This window comes from Kogia breviceps, chromosome 4 (assembly GCF_026419965.1).
Source record: "Kogia breviceps isolate mKogBre1 chromosome 4, mKogBre1 haplotype 1, whole genome shotgun sequence".
NCBI classification, from domain to species: domain Eukaryota; kingdom Metazoa; phylum Chordata; class Mammalia; order Artiodactyla; family Physeteridae; genus Kogia; species Kogia breviceps.
This window is the reverse complement of record NC_081313.1, coordinates 6,107,378-6,124,991: the sequence shown is the minus strand read 5'-3', so window position 1 is coordinate 6,124,991 and position 17,614 is coordinate 6,107,378. Positions and strand designations below refer to the sequence as shown.

Here is a 17,614-nt window from a genome sequence, read left to right as displayed (position 1 = left end):
TTCTCTGCACTCACAGAAACCTGCATGGTGAATTACAGCAATTAAAACTCGATCATATCGAATTCTGGGGTATGAAGATTTTTTTTTTTTTTTGAATTGCATGCCAAAGTCATTTTAGGAAGTGTGCTGATCTGTATAAAAGCATGGGCTTTCTTTCTCAATGCTTGTTCTCATGCTTCTCCAAATTACAGCAGTTGCATAGAGATTCTCGTGTCATCTATCCAGATGGTACCGTTTGCTTATTTCAGTAGTACCGATTTCAGAAGTTACCAATAATAGAGAAACGCCATATATCTCCACTCACTTATAAACCATCTTTCACTTAGGTCTCTATTCATAAATAAGCAAATAAGTAGAAGTCTGTAATTTAGGATCTGACATCCACAGTCTTTGACCACGGGTCCCAGGGGTGGTTGAATTGGGGCTTGAGAGTTCATGTCCATCTGGTTAATGGAAAAGGCCACTTGGCGTCAGTAACGTGATACTAACCAAGGCAACAGAAATCACTGAGCAGTCGGTTATTAACCTGTCGACCCGTTATTCCCAGCCCTGTAACCTGCTGGACGAGAGAAAGCCAAGGTGCCGCCTTACCCGGGGACCCCTCCAGCTTCCATGTGGTTGGCCAGGGTAACGTCATGGGACCATACGTCGTACTGCCACTTCTGCAGCCCGATCACGCCGCAGAGGACGTTCCCAGAATGCACTCCCACGCGCATGTTGATGTCCACTCCAGTGGCATCCCGCACTTTCCTAAAGGCAAGGAAAGTCACATCACCTTCCAGGACCAGCCTCTTCTTCCTTGAATTCCTGGCCAGTTTTCTGGGCATTTTATCATTCAGAATGTCTCAGATTGTTGGAAATATTGTCATGAATTCTTCCTGTGGCAGAAGACTGCTGCTCCAAGGCAAGAGACAGGTATTTTTCTTTGGTTACTACCAGCGCCAAGCCAATGCTGTGGCCGGTAAAGCCTCAGGATGGCAGGGGCTGTGATGCAGCATTTTGGTGGTAGTTTCTACTTTTTCAACCAATATGTACCAAGCATGTAACATGTGCTGACACCTCCTCAGAACTTTCATACTATACTCGTGTGACATTGCCTTGTACCATCAGAAACAATCTTAGATGCCATTTGCAATTCTAGTGCTTAGCATAACATATGTCCCCAAGGAATATTTTCTGGTGATGAGACAATATGACTTATTTGTGAGCTTAGTAATGACTGTAGCCTGAATAGGAATTTTAAAAAAATAACCACGAGATGAGAGCTTTTCAATTGTGCATATTCTTTAACAGAAAAGAGAAAAGAATACTCTTTAAGAAGCTTTAATAATGCATAAGGTAGCATTAAAAAGAAACTAATTTTAAAAAATAATTTAAAAAATACTTTAGGACTCTGTTGCCAACTCATTGAAAGAGACAAATGAAGAGCTTCCTTTAAGGGAAGATAGCAATGCTTGGTGATGCTTATTTGTTTTCTGCCAGTTAGATACATTTATCTATTAAAATTTTATTGTAAAAGAAGAATGCAGGAAGGTATCCCTAGTTACAGGGAAAGAAGAGGAAACACGGAGGGAAGCAATGACGCTGATTTCAACACAGCAAGTCGGAAGGGTTACCAGGTGTGGGATGCAGTAAAATGAACCTGAAACATCTCAAGATGACACAGGCATGCTTAAATGAGGACGTGACATCATCTGAGCATACTACTGATAAAAAGAAATGGGTCCATGATGTAAAAATAAATGACATCCTGAAAAAAGAATAGAGAAGGCTGTCTTTTTTCCCCTCCCTTCCTCTCTACCTTCCTTACCTGTTGTCATTTTTTTTTTTTTTTTTATAAAAAAGCCAACCTGTTTGGGGTACTTTGCAAGTCATGCAAACCCTTCCTTCCTGCTCCCACGAGGAGCGTCCACATGACATAGGAGGCTGGCTCCACCGCTCTGTCCCCATCGGCGCTGAGTGTGGACAGCTGCCCGGGCCCTGCCTGGCCCTCATCTCCGGGCCTTTGCTCACTATGGCTCCTCTCTGCTCTCCACTCCCCTGAGTGTCCCCTTCCTGACAGGGCCTGGGGGTCACAAAGCCAGTCTGTGATAGAAGTGACTGGTTACCGATTCGACTCTTTAAATTAACAATCTCCACATGCTTCATGTCTTTTTTAGAGAAATGAGTTGATCAAGGGTTCAGATGGCCTGACTGACCAAACGTTTTAATGCATGTAGATGAAATCTGTGTGATCTATAGAAAATTGTTGAAATAATCCCTAAGAGCTTGCAATAATAATAGACAATCTTTCCAATTTAAGAGGAGCCTTAATCACTTACACCATCAGGGTCCTGAATATCACTGCCTTGATTAAGAACAGTTTACATTTTCATGACAGGAAAAAAAAAAGTCTTTTTAAGCGTTGGGAATACTCCCAAACTGCAGCTGAAGTGTTTCTGCGGTGGTGACTTAGCTAATGGGAAACAAGGCTCGGGATAAATGTGGAGGCCCGAACTTGGAAGGAAAAACACAGGCAAACGTTCCTGGACCCATGTTGCTGGTTCCCACCAAAACTGGAGATAATCTGGCAAAATTCCAAGTGCCAAGCGTGTGCTTTCTCCTCACCAGCTTGAAAAACTAAAATTCCTGTATTCACGCTCATCTTATGGCTTAAGAAATGGGAATGGAAATGCTTGTCTTTGTATGTGAGAGAGAACAAAGAATTTCTGAATGTGCTGAGGTGTTCGCTCTTTTCCTGGCTTATATTGGGGGTGTAGCAAGACAACCTATTATTATTACTTTTTATTGAAGTATGGTTGATTTACAATGTTGTGTTAATTTCTGCTGTACAGCAAAATGAGTCATATATATATATTCATTTTTATATTCTTTTCTTTATGGTTTATCACAGGATATTGACTATAGTTCCCTGTGCTATACAGTAGAACCTTGTTTATTCATCCTATATATACTAGTTTGCATCTGCTGACCCCAAACTCCCAATCCATCCCTCCCCCATCCCCATCCCCCTTGGCAACCATCAGTCTGTTCTCTATGTCTGTGAGTCTGTTTCTGTTTCATAGATACGTTCATTTGTGTCATATTTTAGATTCCACATGTAAGTGATATCGTATGATATTTGTATTTCTCTTTCTGGCTTACTTCACTTAGTATGGTAATCTCTAAGTCCATCTATGTTACTGCAAATGACATTATTTCATTCATTTTTATTGCTAATATTCCATTGTATATATGTACCACATCTTCTTTATCCATTCATCTGTCAATGAACATTTAGGTTGTTTCCATGTCTTGGCTATTGTGAATAGTGCTGCTCCGAACACACGGGTGTACGTATCTTTTTGAATTGTAGTTTTGTCTGGATATACGCCCGGGAGTGGGATTGCTGGATCTTCTGGCAATTCTATTTTTAGTCTTTTGAGGAACTTCCATACTGTTTCACACAGTGGTTGCACCAATTTACATTCCCACCAACAGTGCAGGAGGGTTTGCTTTTCTCCAACACCCTCTCCAGCATGTTATTTGTAGACTTTTTAATGATGGCCATGCTGACCAGTGTGAGGCGGTACCTCACGGTAGTTTTGATTTGCATTTCTCTAATAATTAGCGATGTTGAGCATCTTTTCATGTGCCTGTTGGCCACCTGTATGTGTTCTTTGGAGAAGTGTCTGTTTAGGTCTTCTGCCCATTTTTTGATTGGCCTGAAACAACCTATTACTGATCACTTTGTCAACTGTACATGAGCCGAACTGTTGATACATAGCAGAGGAAGAATTCAGAAGCCCTTGGTCAAGGAGTAGCAGATCATGGGGACACATGGCCATTAAGATATGAAACTTAAGTTTAGGTATAAGGAAGAGCTCTGGAAGTTCACTCAAATCTGTTGACATTGCTGAGATGCTGGACATATAAGATATCACTGAGGCATCTCTGATGAATGGATAAATAAAATGCAATACATAAATACAATGGAATGTCATTCCATCATTAAAAGGAATGAAGTACTGATACATACCACAATATGAATAAACCTTGAAAACATTATATAAAGTGAAATAAGTCACACACAAAAGAACAAGTATTGTACAATTCTAGTTGCATGAAATATCTAGAACAGGCAAATTTATGGAGGCAGAAAGTGGAACAGAGGTTACTAGGGGCTGGGAGGAAGGCAGTGGGGAATTAGTGCTTAGTGGGTACAGAGTTTCTGTTTGGGACAATGAAAAGGTTCTGGAAGTAGAGAGTGGTGATGGTTGTATGACATTTTGAATGTATTTAATGCCGCTGAATTGTACACGTAAAAATGGTTCAAAGGGAAATATTTATGTTATGTATATTTAACCCCAAGAAATAAATGTAACAACAAAAGAAGGTATTACTGATGACCTGACGACATGCCAGTGGACAGAATGTAGGGAATCTTTTTTGTTTTAAATTTTTTTTGGGGGGGGCAATCTTTTTTCTAAAGGCTCTTCAACATATTGGAATTACATAAACTTAACAGAACTGGAAAGCAGTTGATTCCAAAGCAGAAATTAAGCTTTAGTAAAAGGGTGGATCGTTGAATCCAATGTGCTATTGATTCATATAATATCATCCTTCACAAAACCCATTTATAGAACCCATTTCCCCTCATGTTTGAAACCAACACTGAGGTGGCCTCCGGGGATGGGTTATACATTTGAGAAAACCTGTTAGGTCTACATTGATTAAATTCACTTCCATCTAGACCCATAGTGGCGTGAAGAGTTAATGACTCTTGAAATAAAGTTGAAAAACGTTTTTTTTTTTTTTTTTTATTAGGTCTCCGAGAAGACAAATGATTTACTTATGGGGAGAAGCAGGGGGACAGTTATTTCCCACACAATGTATTTCAGGTGGGAAGCTGAGGCGACACTGCCCACCCCTCCGATCTCGAATCTTCCTTCGATTCCTCTCGATTCCTTTGCCTCTCAATCCCTGACCGCCCCACGGTGGCCCCTGACAAAGGCTGAACTAGTGGATCTGGACCCTTAGGCCTGCGGACTCTGCTGCAGCTAGGGCTTCACTGTTCTTCCCTGGCCAGCACTGGAAACCCACTGACAAACCTCTCAGTCCATTTCGGCGCACAGCTAACACCACGGTGGGCTAAACACAGTGATAACTTGACTTGTTGCTTTCTCACTTAAGGTCTTATTTACTTTAACCCCGAGACAAGGAATTAGACCATCAGGCACATAGTTCCCATGCTGTTTAGATGAAAAGTATGTGGAGGATAGGGGAAAATCACTTGACCAAAAATAGGCAATTCCCCCCCCCCAAAACCCCCCCCCAAACTGAAATCCTTCAATCACACAATCAGCAAACAAGAGCTTTTATCATTTATAAGAATACCCTGGCTTCTATGAAGGTACTTATAAAGAAGTATGCATTATGGTACGGGCAGTGAAAATTCACTTTTTACCACACATTTTTACCCTGTACTTGTCAACTGTAATGATAACATTATTCTATGTAAGCAAATCTTCTCTAGAATTACAATGAAAGAACCTATAGATACAAGGCAGAAAACTATTATGGATATAAATTGAAACTACAGTCACAGAGCTGAGCGTGACTTAGATGGAGTAATTCTGGGCTGGATTTTTATATTCATTGCAGTCTGGTGGTAAAAACTACTTTCTCTCTTACAATTTGCATGTACTTGTCAGAAATCAAGAGATGCTAAGAGTACAGACTTTTTCCTGAAGACTGGAGGAGACCTTTACATTTTTTAAAAAAGCACTTTTGAAACAAACACAAAGGTCCCTTCCCATAGATTCTAACTCAGTGTTGCTGTAATCTAAGACTAATAATAGCAATACAAAACACAGAAGGCTTACTTTGGACTTAGTTCTCACATGCCAATAAATGAGTCTCTGCCCATTTATATTTAAATGTACAATCATGTCTTTAGTTTCAGTAGACAGAAAAGTAGGAATAGTTGTAAGAACTACAACTAAAACTTATCAAACAGTTAAAAAAGCTCTTACTAAGCATTACACTCACTTTATGGCTTCACACATATCCAGTCCCATTTTCACACAATTCTTGGCATGGTTAGGGAGAGAGATAGGGAGTCCGGAAACACAGTAGTAGCAGTCTCCTAGAATTTTTATTCTCATGCATTCATTCTCCTGAAAGTAGAAATCACAGAATTTCAGTTGCATTAAGCACATATATAATGATTTTGATTTACCAAATCTCACCAAGTGCTAGTTCTACTGGCATTGCCACAGTGAATAGGGTTTGTGGGGAGAAAGAAATGAGAACTAGTTGAGTTTCCCTTAATTACCCATCAAGATTGAGCCACCCTCACCTGCAGGCCCCTTTACCAAAGCAGGAAGAATCAGGGTAAGGGGTAGAAGGGGAAAGCTGAGAGAAAGTTCTGGAATGATTTACACTTAACACAGCAGAGGAGGGTAAAGATAGAACCATTCTCTTTAGTCTGAACAAATCCAAACATTGACAGTGAAATGAAACATTCTATGCAAAACAGAATCTTTCAGGATAGAAAATGGTAAGCAGAACTCAACTGGAATTAGAATTTTTGTCATTTCCTACTGCGCTCACGATTTTCCTCACTTCTTTTAATGCTGAAGCAGATTCTTACCTGCAGACATGTAGCTTCCGATAAACGTCTCTACAACATAATAAGCCACAATTCAACATTGCCAAGTAATTTAAAACTTAATTCTGATCTGAGGTTAAACCGTTTTAATATAAAGTTAGACAAACTCATTATTTTTCTTGGCTGGGTTGTATTTAGATCATAATATTGAGATTGACTTCATTCATATGCATTAATCCTACATCCATTTCTAACCTTTTCAACTAGTTTATAGACTCTTCACTCAAATTTATAATAAATACAAAAATAAACAAAGATGTACCAAACACAGATTTTTTTTTATTTTGGCCATGCTGCATGGCATGTGGGATCCTAGCTCCCCAATCAGGGATCAAACCTGTGCAGTGGGAGCCTGGAGTCTTAACCACTGGACCACCAGGGAAATCCCAGATATTTTTTCTTCTTAACACTCACAGAGGCTTATGTATAAAACAAACAAATTTGAAATAATAAAATGAACATAAGATCTTTTTGTTCTTAAGTATGTGTTAGGTTTACTGAAGATTTTGCAGATTTCTTTCCCTGTCTCATAGAGAGCTGTGTACTTTCATGCTTATCTATAGCATTATAGATGACATGTTAGTAATTCCTGATAACAATATTTTAAATAATAAAAAGGCAAAACATTGTTTATTAATAAGGCTTTTCTCCTATACTTCCTAAATATGTATCCTGAGTCTAGAAAACAGTAAGATTAAGAACAGTAGGGCTTCCCTGGTGGCGCAGTGGTTGAGAGTCCGCCTGCCGATGCAGGGGACGCGGGTTCGTGCCCCGGTCCGGGAGGATCCCACATGCCGTGGAGCTGCTGGGCCCGTGGGCCATGGCTGCTGGGCCTGCGCGTCCGGAGCCTGTGCTCCGCGGCGGGAGAGGTCACGGCAGTGAGAGGCCCGCGTACCACAAAAAAAAAAAAAAAAAAAAAGAACAGTGAATTCTTGGCTCTCTTATCAATGATCAGCTGACTGTATATGCATGGGTTTATTTCTAGTCTCTCTATTCTGCTCCAGTGGTCTGTATGTCTGTCTTTAATACCAGTATCAGACTGTTTTGATTGCTTTAGCTTTGCAATATATTTTGAAATCAGGAAGCACGATGCCTCCAGCTTTGTTCTTCTTGCTCAAAATTGCTTTGGATATTTGGTGTCTCTTGTGGTTCTATATGAATTTTAGGATTTTTTTTCTATTTCTGTAAAAACTACCATTGGGATTTTGATAGGGATTGCATTGAATCTGTAGATGGTTTTGGGTACTATTTTAACAATATTAATCCTTTCAACCCATGAACATGGAATGTCTTTCTACTTACTTGTATCTCTTTATATTTCTTTTATCAGTATTTTATAGTTTTTGGTGTATAAGTAATTCACCTACTTAGTTAAGTCTATTTCCTAAGTATTTTAGTATTTTTGATGGTAATGTAAATGTGTTTTCTTGATTTCCTTTTGAGATACTTCATTGTATAGAAACACAACTGATTATTGTACATAGACTTTGTATCCTGCAACTTCACTGAGTTTATTTGTTAGTTCTAACAGATTTTTGTGGACTCTTTAGGCCTAGTTTTCTACATATAAGGTCATATCATCTGCAAACAGAGATAATTTTACTTCTCTTTTGAGTTGGATGTCTTTTATTTATTTTTCTTGCCTAACTGCTGCGTCAGGAACTTCCAGCACTATGTTGAACAGAACTGGTGGGAGTAGGTACCCTTGTCTTGTGCCCAATCTTAGAAGAAAATCTTTCAGTTTGTCACTGTTGAGTATGATGTTCACTGTGGGTTTTTCATATACAGCTTTATTGTGTTGAGGTAAGTTCCTTCTTATTAGTTGAGATTTTTTAATCATAAAAGCGTGTTTAATTTTGTCAAATGCTTTTTCTGCATCAATTGATTGAGATGATCATATGATTTTTACCCTTCATTCTGTTAATGTGGTATATCCCATCAATTGATGTGCGATGCTATCCAACTTGCATCCCAGGGATAAATCCCAGTTGGTCATGGTATATGATCTTTTTAAAGTGCTGTTGAATTTGACTTGTTAAGTGAAATAAGCCAGATACAGAATGACAAATACTACATGATACCACTTATATGAGGAATCTAAATTGGTCAAACACAGAAGAAGAGTATAGAATGGTGGTTTCCAGGCCTGGCAGAGGGTAAAATGGGGAAGTGTTGGTCAAAGGGCACAAAGTTTCAGTTATGCATGATGAATAAGTCCTAGAGATCTACTGTACAGCATAGTGTCTATAGTTAATAATATTATATTGTATACCTAAACATTGGCTAAGAAGGTAATCTTATGTTAAGTGTTTTAATCACAAAATAATAATGATGATGATGATAAATTAAAAGGGCAAGAGGAAACTTTTGTAGGTGATAGATGTTTATGGCATAGATTGTAGTGATGGTTTCAAGGGTGTATCCCTAAGCTCAGTAAGTTGTATGTATGTGAAATATGTACAGCTTTCTGTATGCCAGCTATACCTCATTAAAGTGGATAAAAACTAACAGTAAATGAGCAGTGGCATTGAGTTCCTTAACTTAATGTGCTTTATGTAGTATTCCCTCAATGGACTGAACTATCTCTTTGCTTACAATGCTCACCAACTCCATGTTTTGAACTATGAGCCATGAACTGATATCCAAAGCATGCTGCCCCATGACCAGCAATGGATGGACCAAGCTATCCTAATTGCCTGGATGTTCCTCTGTTACAATGATCGGAGAGGAACAGGAAGTCACACGGAGTACCTCCCTTATGAGTTATAAATTGTGTCCTCCTCAGATTCACATGTTGAAATCCTAACCCCTGGTACCTGTGAACGTGACATTATTTGGCCATAGGGTCATTGTAGATGTAATTAGTTAAGATGAGGTCATATAGGAGTAGGGTGGGCCCCTAATCAGTTTGACTGGTGTCCGTATAGAGAGAAGTAATTTGGACACAGAGCCTTGCGTGTGGGGAAAATGTCATGTAAACACTGGAGCTTGTTGTTATCAGCCAAGATTAGGATGTTTCTTCCTACTGTGACCAGGTAGTGCAACAAAAATGACCTTTTACTGACTCAAACTTTCAAGATGTTTTCTAAAGATGAGGCCCCCTCTATCCCAAACTCAACTTCTTCCTTTGGTTTGGTAAAGGAAAGAAACAGAGCTATACTCTTAGTGATTTTTTAGAATTCCCAATGAGATCTGTCATGGTCAGTTGGGCAACATAAGACACCTCATGGAAAGCTTGACCCAAGAGTGACTCTGTGAACATCTGCAAGCCAGATTTATGCCTAGAGGCTTGGCTGGAATTTTCTTTATTGTTTAAAAGTGAGCAAAATCTCACCTATTGTTTTCAAAATCTCACCAGGAACTAAATTTAGAACCAACTCTTCCTTATGTAAAGAATGCATTTTAATAGGCATAATAATGTATTTTTGTTGGGAACAATTCAGAGACAAAATTAAGCTGACCAGAAACATTTTATGAGACAGAAGTAGAGGGCTAGCAGGAAAGAAAAAAAATTATCAATATTCCCACCAGAAACCTTAATAGTTCCAATAAATATGTCTAGAAAAAGGTCTAGTATGGTTTTAGATCAGTTGTCATCATTTCTTCTCTGTGAAACTTCCCACAAATGAGCATATGAATGACAAATACTGAACTTACATTTCTGCAAGTGGCACAAGGGTCAGTGGATAGAAAGGGGACAACAGTCAATAAAGGGCTTAGGAAGAAGGGATGCATCCTATTTTAGGGATTTTCCCAGGATGCCGCTTAACACTGTGAATATGTAATAGTTACAACTGGAGAGGAAATCACATTTCCAACTCCTTGACATCGAAATGCCTAAAAAGAGAATCTTAGAACAGCACAGTAGAGAGAGATGTGCAAATCAAATCTCGTCATCTTGAATGTATTATATGTGTGCTGAGTTATATATAAGCAGAAGTTTTAAAAGTAGACGAAAACATATGCTAATTGTATGCTATGACATCTCTCATTCCCAGTGTAGGTTTGAGATTTATCAGGGCTCGATGGCAAATAAATCCAACAAATCTACAAACAACATTCCTAAAGGATGCTTTTATGAAGAGGTAAAAAATGGATAAGAGACCAGAGAAAAAGTAAGCCCAAATTTTATATATCCTCAAAATAGAAGGCAATCACTAATACTCACCTTTGCAATTTGATCAAATTTTCCAAAGAGTTCATTCAGCATGTGGACCAGTTCTCCTGGGGAGCAGTCACTGGCCAGACGGGTGAACCCAACAATGTCCGCATAGAGGATACTGTGGGAACAAACCAGTGGGTGCCATATTTGCAAGTTGATATTCGTTAAGAAAGTAATGGCAGTTTTTCCCATTAAAAGAGTATAAGTTTTTACATTTTATATTTTTGCAAAATGTCATTTCCCTGGGTATGGAATATATAAACATTTTGCTAAACTTCCCCATTAAATTTTTTTTGATGTTAAATTTTTATAATTAAATCATTGAAGAAAAAGTCATGTGATGCACTTTCTCTATTCTAGTCCATTTTTACTGCTCACCTGCTCTCAGGGCCAGCCCCTCCCCACCTCTCACATTTATGTGGTCTTCATCCTGACAGTACATTACAGTGTCATAATTCTGATATTAAAGGAGTATGCTTCTATTTGAATCGTTACATGATTTTATATTATAAGGATTCCTATGTAGAAGAAGCAAAATAATATAAGTCAAATCCTGTTTTTATTGATTCAGAGAAAAAATTCTGGCTTCCTTACTACCTGCTAGGAGAGCAGATACAGAATATCTTTCTAAAGCTCAGAGTTTGGTTTGGGGGATGCATAAGGACACCAACCAACGTCCAATTACAGTGATAATAAGTGCTATAAAAGAAAACAGCAGAGTGCTGTAAGACAGAACAGTGGAGGTGGTGAAGAGTCAGGGAAAGTCACTTAGGAAATGACAGTACAGCTTTCCCTTCATGGGATGTACAGGCTGGGAGGGCAAATGTGAGATCCCTTAGAGTTGCGTACATGTATAGCTAACCTTGATGGGTCAGGATAGAGAAACTACAGCACCACTGTGTACATTACAACTTTACCTACACAATAACAAGTTTATGTTTTGTGTAAAGGACTAATAAAGAAGCCTAAAATTCCGGGTTCAGGTAGTGAATATGGTATGGTTTAAGATGGGCCATGAAACAAAAATAACTGCCAATTCACAAAATTTTATGAAACATAAAATTACCATATATAGGATCCAGCAATTCCACTCTTAGGTATATACCCAAAAGAGCTGAAAGCAGGAACTCAAACAGATATTCGTATATCCATGTTCACAGCAGTATTATGCATAAAATGAAACAAATGTCTATTGACATTTAAAGAAATGGATGGATGAAACTGTGGTGTATAAAACAGTGGAATATTATTCAGTCTTTAAAAGAAATGAAATTCTGACACATATCACAACTTGGATGAACCTTGAAGACATTAAATTGAGTGAAATAAGCCAGACTCAAAAGGACAAATATTATATGATTTCTCTTATATGAAATGCTTAGACTAGCCCAACCATAGAGACAGAGAGTAGCAGGGTGGCTGCCAGAGTCTGGGGATGGGGCATTGTTGTCTAGTGCGTACGGAGCTTCAGTTTGCGATGAAAAAAAAGTTCTGGACATGGATGTTGGTGATGGTTGCAGAACAACATGAATGTATTTAACGACACTGCACTGTACAATTTAAAATGGTTAAAACTGTAAATGCTATGTATATTTTACCACAATGAAAAAAAATAAAAGTGTGGCAGCCATCAGCCTGGTCCCAGGCAGAACATGGCTTGATCTCTGCTGCTGGCAACACCCTGCTCCTCATGCAAAGTACAAGGCTTGTGGCTTCACCTTGGAGGAAAGACTTGCTCCTCTGATGATGGAGGGAGCAGCGGGCCTCTGGTCCAGGGAAATCAGGGCTGCTGGGGCTTTTGTGCTCTCCATTCAGATGGTGCCATAAAACCATCCCTACTTCTCCTGTGCTCTCCTGCAGAGGCAGGGACCCACAGATGCTGAGCCATGGTCCAAGAGGAGGCGTTACTCTCACTTAGAGGAAGACGCCCGATCCAGGCAGCACGGGAGGGAGAATGTGAGAATGAGTGGTTGACTCTACTTCTTGTTGACAACCTCCACAGTGCTTCCTGTGTCAGGACAGGTAGTGGGTGAAGGAGCCCAAGATGGGCTGAATGTACAGGTCTGAAGCTGGCCCTGCGGTTACTGGGCAGGAAGATGCAGACTGTATATGAGTAACTGGGACACAATGTACAAAGGGTTATGGAAGAGGAGGTGCAGAGCACTGCGGGGGTCACACAGGAAGGAAACCCGACCTAGACTCGGATCACATCACCACTTGAGAAAGACCACTCTGGCAGCAGCAACCTGGAGGTGGGCAGGTCAGTTAGAGTCATATCCGGTACACCCCAGAGAGCCCTGTGGAAGGTCTGTAAGTGGGGGAAATGGGGAGAACTGGACAGAGAGGGGAGATTTGTAGGAAGGAGAATGAATCAGGCTTTGTTAGGGATTAGATGTTGTCGGAAGTGTCTAGGAAAAGGAAGTGCTGAGATAAAGACCGGATTCTGGCTGAGTACTGGGGCTGTACCTAGTGTACAAATCAAATCAAGCTTGCAGGAGAAGCTGACTAGCTCCACGTTGGTTGGGTTGGGTCTGAGGGTGGTGTCAGTGGGAGACCCAAGAAGAAGAAGACCATTAGGTAGATGCTTATGGAAAACGATGGTTGAGTTCTGTGTCTTAGCACCATATAGATGGTCATTGAGTCCTGGGTGAGAGGTGGAGAGAACAGAGGAGTTAGGAGAGCCCTGGAAATGCTTTCATTTACAGAAGAGCCTAGATTTAGGGACGAGAAAACAATAAAGAAGACTGCAGGGAGAAAACAAAGGGGAAACAATGGCATGGAAACCCAAGGATGTAGAATTATTTAAGTGCAAAGACAAGGTGAATGGGACCAAGCATAACCATGTGGTCAATGAGATAGGATGCAGAGGAAGTCATATTCAGATTTGGGAACAAGACAACTGGTGGTGAATGTAGGAAGGATGAGATCTGTGACGTGGGGGAGGTTAATGCCAGAGGGTGGTGATTTGAGGAGGGAGACAAAATAAGGAAGTCTAGTTAGAGAGTGGAAAATTGTTCTAGAATCTGGGCTATGAAATTCATGGAGGTAATTTCAGAGTTGGAGGGTGGCACTGGATTCAGGAATTTATGTTTGTTTTCAAAGACATGATGGGTTTGTGAATGTTTCAGCACTAGTGGGAGGGATTCAGAGGAAGACAATGATTCAGAAGGCAACTGGTAGTTGCTACCTTCACATCTATAAATTCTTTTTCTTCTCCACTTCCTCCTCATCCTACTTATTACTATCATTATTATTGTTATTATATCAGTTAGTTAAGAGCTAGTCAATGTTATTAACAGAGAATAAATATTTCATTGAATGAATCATCAAAGCAAAACTAAAAGTTATCAACCGATCTTTTTGGTCTATAAACCTAATAATTCTCATTAAAAAACACCCTCGGGTATTGACTGAATTACCTTCATTAGCCAGGTATTTTATCTGCTTCTTTATTATACCTGTCCTGTTTCAGGAGGAAAAGGCCATATGTTTTCATATTTCCTTTAAAATTAATTGGTACTCCATGCCATTGAAGCTTTTGCGTTTTTAAGTTTTAAGAATTTAAGTTACTTTAGGATCCGAAAAATGTTTTATGAATTTAAATTTAATTTAACACTGAAAACATATTCTACACAATCTCTGAAGACAGTTGAAGCTGCCTCACCAATCCTTTGCCTTAGATAAGTGTGTTAATCAGCTTCCAAGATGGCTCCAGTGATCCTCACCTCCCAGTACTCACACTCGTGTACTGTCCCTTCCCATAATGGGTAGGGCTGACTTGTGTAACCAATAGGATGCTGCAGAAATGACCAGAAATGACCTTCCAAGGTTAGATCATAAAAGATATTGCAGCTTCCACCTGGACCCCTCCCTCTGGGGAAGCAAGCGGCCATGTTGTGAGGATACTCAAGCAACCTGTGAAGAGGCTCAATGATGAGGAACTGAGGCCTCCAGCCAACAGGAAGTTAACCTGTCCATCAGGTGGGAAGTCACATTGGGAACAGATTGCCCAGCAGCCTGCAGCCTCATGGGAAAGTCTATGCCAAAACCACCTGAGTAAGCTGCTCTCAAACTCCAACCCACAGATGTTGTGAGATGTTTATTGTTCTTTTTTTAAAAATTAGGTTATTTGTATTTTTTATTGTTGAGCTGTAAAAGTTATTTATATATTCTGGATTCAAGTCCCTTATCAGACATATTATTGCAAATACTTTCTCCCATTCTATGGGTTGTTTTTCTTTTTTTATTTTTGAAGTATAGCAGATTAACAATGTTGTGTTAATTTCTTCTATACAGCAAAATGATTCAGTTATGCTTTTTTCATATATATTTCCATATGGTTTGTCATAGGATATTGAATATAGTTTCCTGTGCTATACAGTAAGACCTTGTTGTTTATCCATTCTATGTATAATAGCTTGGCTCTGTTAATCCCAAACTCCCAGTCCTTCCCTCTTCCAACCCCCTTCCCCTTAACAATCACAAGCTGTTCTCTATGTCTATGAGTCTGATTTTGTTTCATAGATATGTTGATTTGTATTGTATTTTAGATTCTACATGTAAGTGATATCATATGACAGTTGTCTTTCTCTGACTTACTTCACTTAATGATAATCTCTAGGTCCATCCATGTTGCTGCAAATGGCATTATTTCATTTTTTATGGCTAAGTAATATTCCATTGTATATATGTACCACATCTTCTTTATCCATTCATCTGTCAATGGACATTTAGATTGCTTCCATGTCTTGGCTATTGTAAATGGTGCTGTAGTGAACATTGGGGTGCATGTATCTTTTTGAATTGTGGTTTTCTCCAGATATATGCCCAGGAGTCGGATTGCTGGATTATATGGTAGCTCTATTTTTAGTTTTTTGAGGAACCTCCATACTCTTTTCCATAGTAGCTGCAACAATTTACATTCTTACCAACAATGTAAGAGGGTTCCCTTTTCTCCACATCCTCTCCAGCATTTGTTATTTATAGACTTTTTGATGATGACCATTCTGATTGGTGTGTTTATTGTTCTTTAAAGCCACTAAGTTTTGGGGTAATTTGTTACACAGAAACTGATAACTAATACAGATATTATGCAGATCATTATCAACTACTTGAGATTGGTTGTGTATTCAATCATTTTTACAGGTCTATTGTTCCCGGATTATATCACAGCTACTTAAAGATAGTCTGTGATCCTATTTAGATACAGACACATTTATCTTTACACATTTTGAATACCAATAAGTGACATAAAAATATTTCTGGAGATGGAAGGGGCATTGCTGATTTTCATACAGTTAAGGCTGGAAAGAGCAATTTCCACTATAGTATATCTTGTCAGACACCATAAATGTTTTTTCTTTAATTATGTAGGTAAAATACTTAAAAACCTAAAGGCAGTCTAGTGTTTTAAATAATTTTATTCCTTTTTTTTTGGCTGCACTGGGTCTTCGCAGCTGTGTGCAGGCTTTCTCTAGTTGCAGTGAGCGGGGGCTACTCTTTGCTGTGGTGTGCAGGCTTCTCATTGTGGTAGCTTCTCTTGTTGCAGAGCATGGGCTCTAGGCACACGGGCTTCAGTAATTGCAGCACGTGGGCTCAGTAGTTGCCACATGTGGGCCCTAGAGTGCATGGGCTTCAGTAGTTGTGGCGCATGGGCTCAGTAATTGTGGTGTGCAGGCTCTAGGATGCATGGACTTCAGTAGTTGTGGTGTGCGGGCTCAGTAGTTGTGGCTCGCAGGCTCTAGAGCACAGTCTCAGTAGTTGTGGTGCATGGGTTTAGTTGCTCTGCAGCATGTGGGATCTTCCCAGACCAGGGCTGGAACCTGTGTCCCCTGCATTGGCAGGAGGATTCTTAACCACTGCGCCACCAAGGAAGTCCAATTTTACTCCTTAACATGTATGAATGTTCCCTGTGTGTGTGTGTGTGTGTATGTGTGTATATATATATATATATATATATATATACACATATGTATGTGTGTATATATATACATATGCATGTGTGTATATATATATACATATATATGTATATATATACAAACATAAATATATGCACATATACATACATATATATGTATGTATATATACACACATAGTTCTTTCCTATTATTCCAAGAAAAAAAAGGTGGGGACTATAAAAAAATTTACTCCTGATTCCTCATTTATTCAATGTTTTTTTCCGTAGTTCCTACTTGATATGCAACTTTTTTCCTCTGTTATCTTCCTTTCAATGTGCATTTCTCACCCTATATTAGCTCTTTGTGTGCTTGGGCCATAACTTTTTCTAAAATCATGTGTTAAAATGCGATTTGTCTTAGCAATGCATAAATTAAACTACAGTTAAATTTGTTTCTTAATAAACTTCAAAAATTCTTGACCTGAAGTAACCAGACAGAAGGCTGCATCACGCCATGGAAAAGGTCTGGACTTGAAGGCAAACAGCCCTATTACAATTCTAGACAATTCTAAACACACTTTAGTTTGTGTTTGCTGTTATTAGACTATTGAATGGGGTGTGGGGGTGAGTAATCCTGACAACTAAAGGAATAACATAATGAGTGAGGCATGCACAGGCTACTTATTGAGAGAACCCAGCCAGAACAGCACGCACCACTGCAAGGTAATCGAATGGATGAAAGGACAGCCCCCAGGGAAGTGGTATCGGGAACGGGTGGGCATGGAGAACAGTGAGGACCAGGGCACCCATGTGTGGAGAGGTCCCACACCACTGTAGCCAGAGATGGATGGGGAGCACAGGAGGGAGCACCCTCTCCAGACTGAAGTGAGGACCTGCACAGCTC

The 17,614-nt window shown here is 39.5% G+C and overlaps 1 protein-coding gene across 3 annotated transcripts in view; it reads right to left on the bottom strand.

The window, feature by feature from the left end:
- Nucleotides 1-17,614, bottom strand: part of ADCY2 (adenylate cyclase 2) — a 441,592-nt gene that overhangs the window by 119,275 nt on the left and 304,703 nt on the right. For all 3 annotated transcript variants that reach the window (XM_059063263.2, XM_059063264.2, XM_067030781.1), the window contains 3 exons: nucleotides 10,821-10,932; nucleotides 6,031-6,158; nucleotides 592-750 (listed from right to left, as the gene is read on the bottom strand). In XM_059063263.2, coding sequence (XP_058919246.1) covers nucleotides 592-750; nucleotides 6,031-6,158; nucleotides 10,821-10,932 — 399 coding nt within the window. The remainder of the gene's footprint in view (nucleotides 1-591; nucleotides 751-6,030; nucleotides 6,159-10,820; nucleotides 10,933-17,614) is intronic.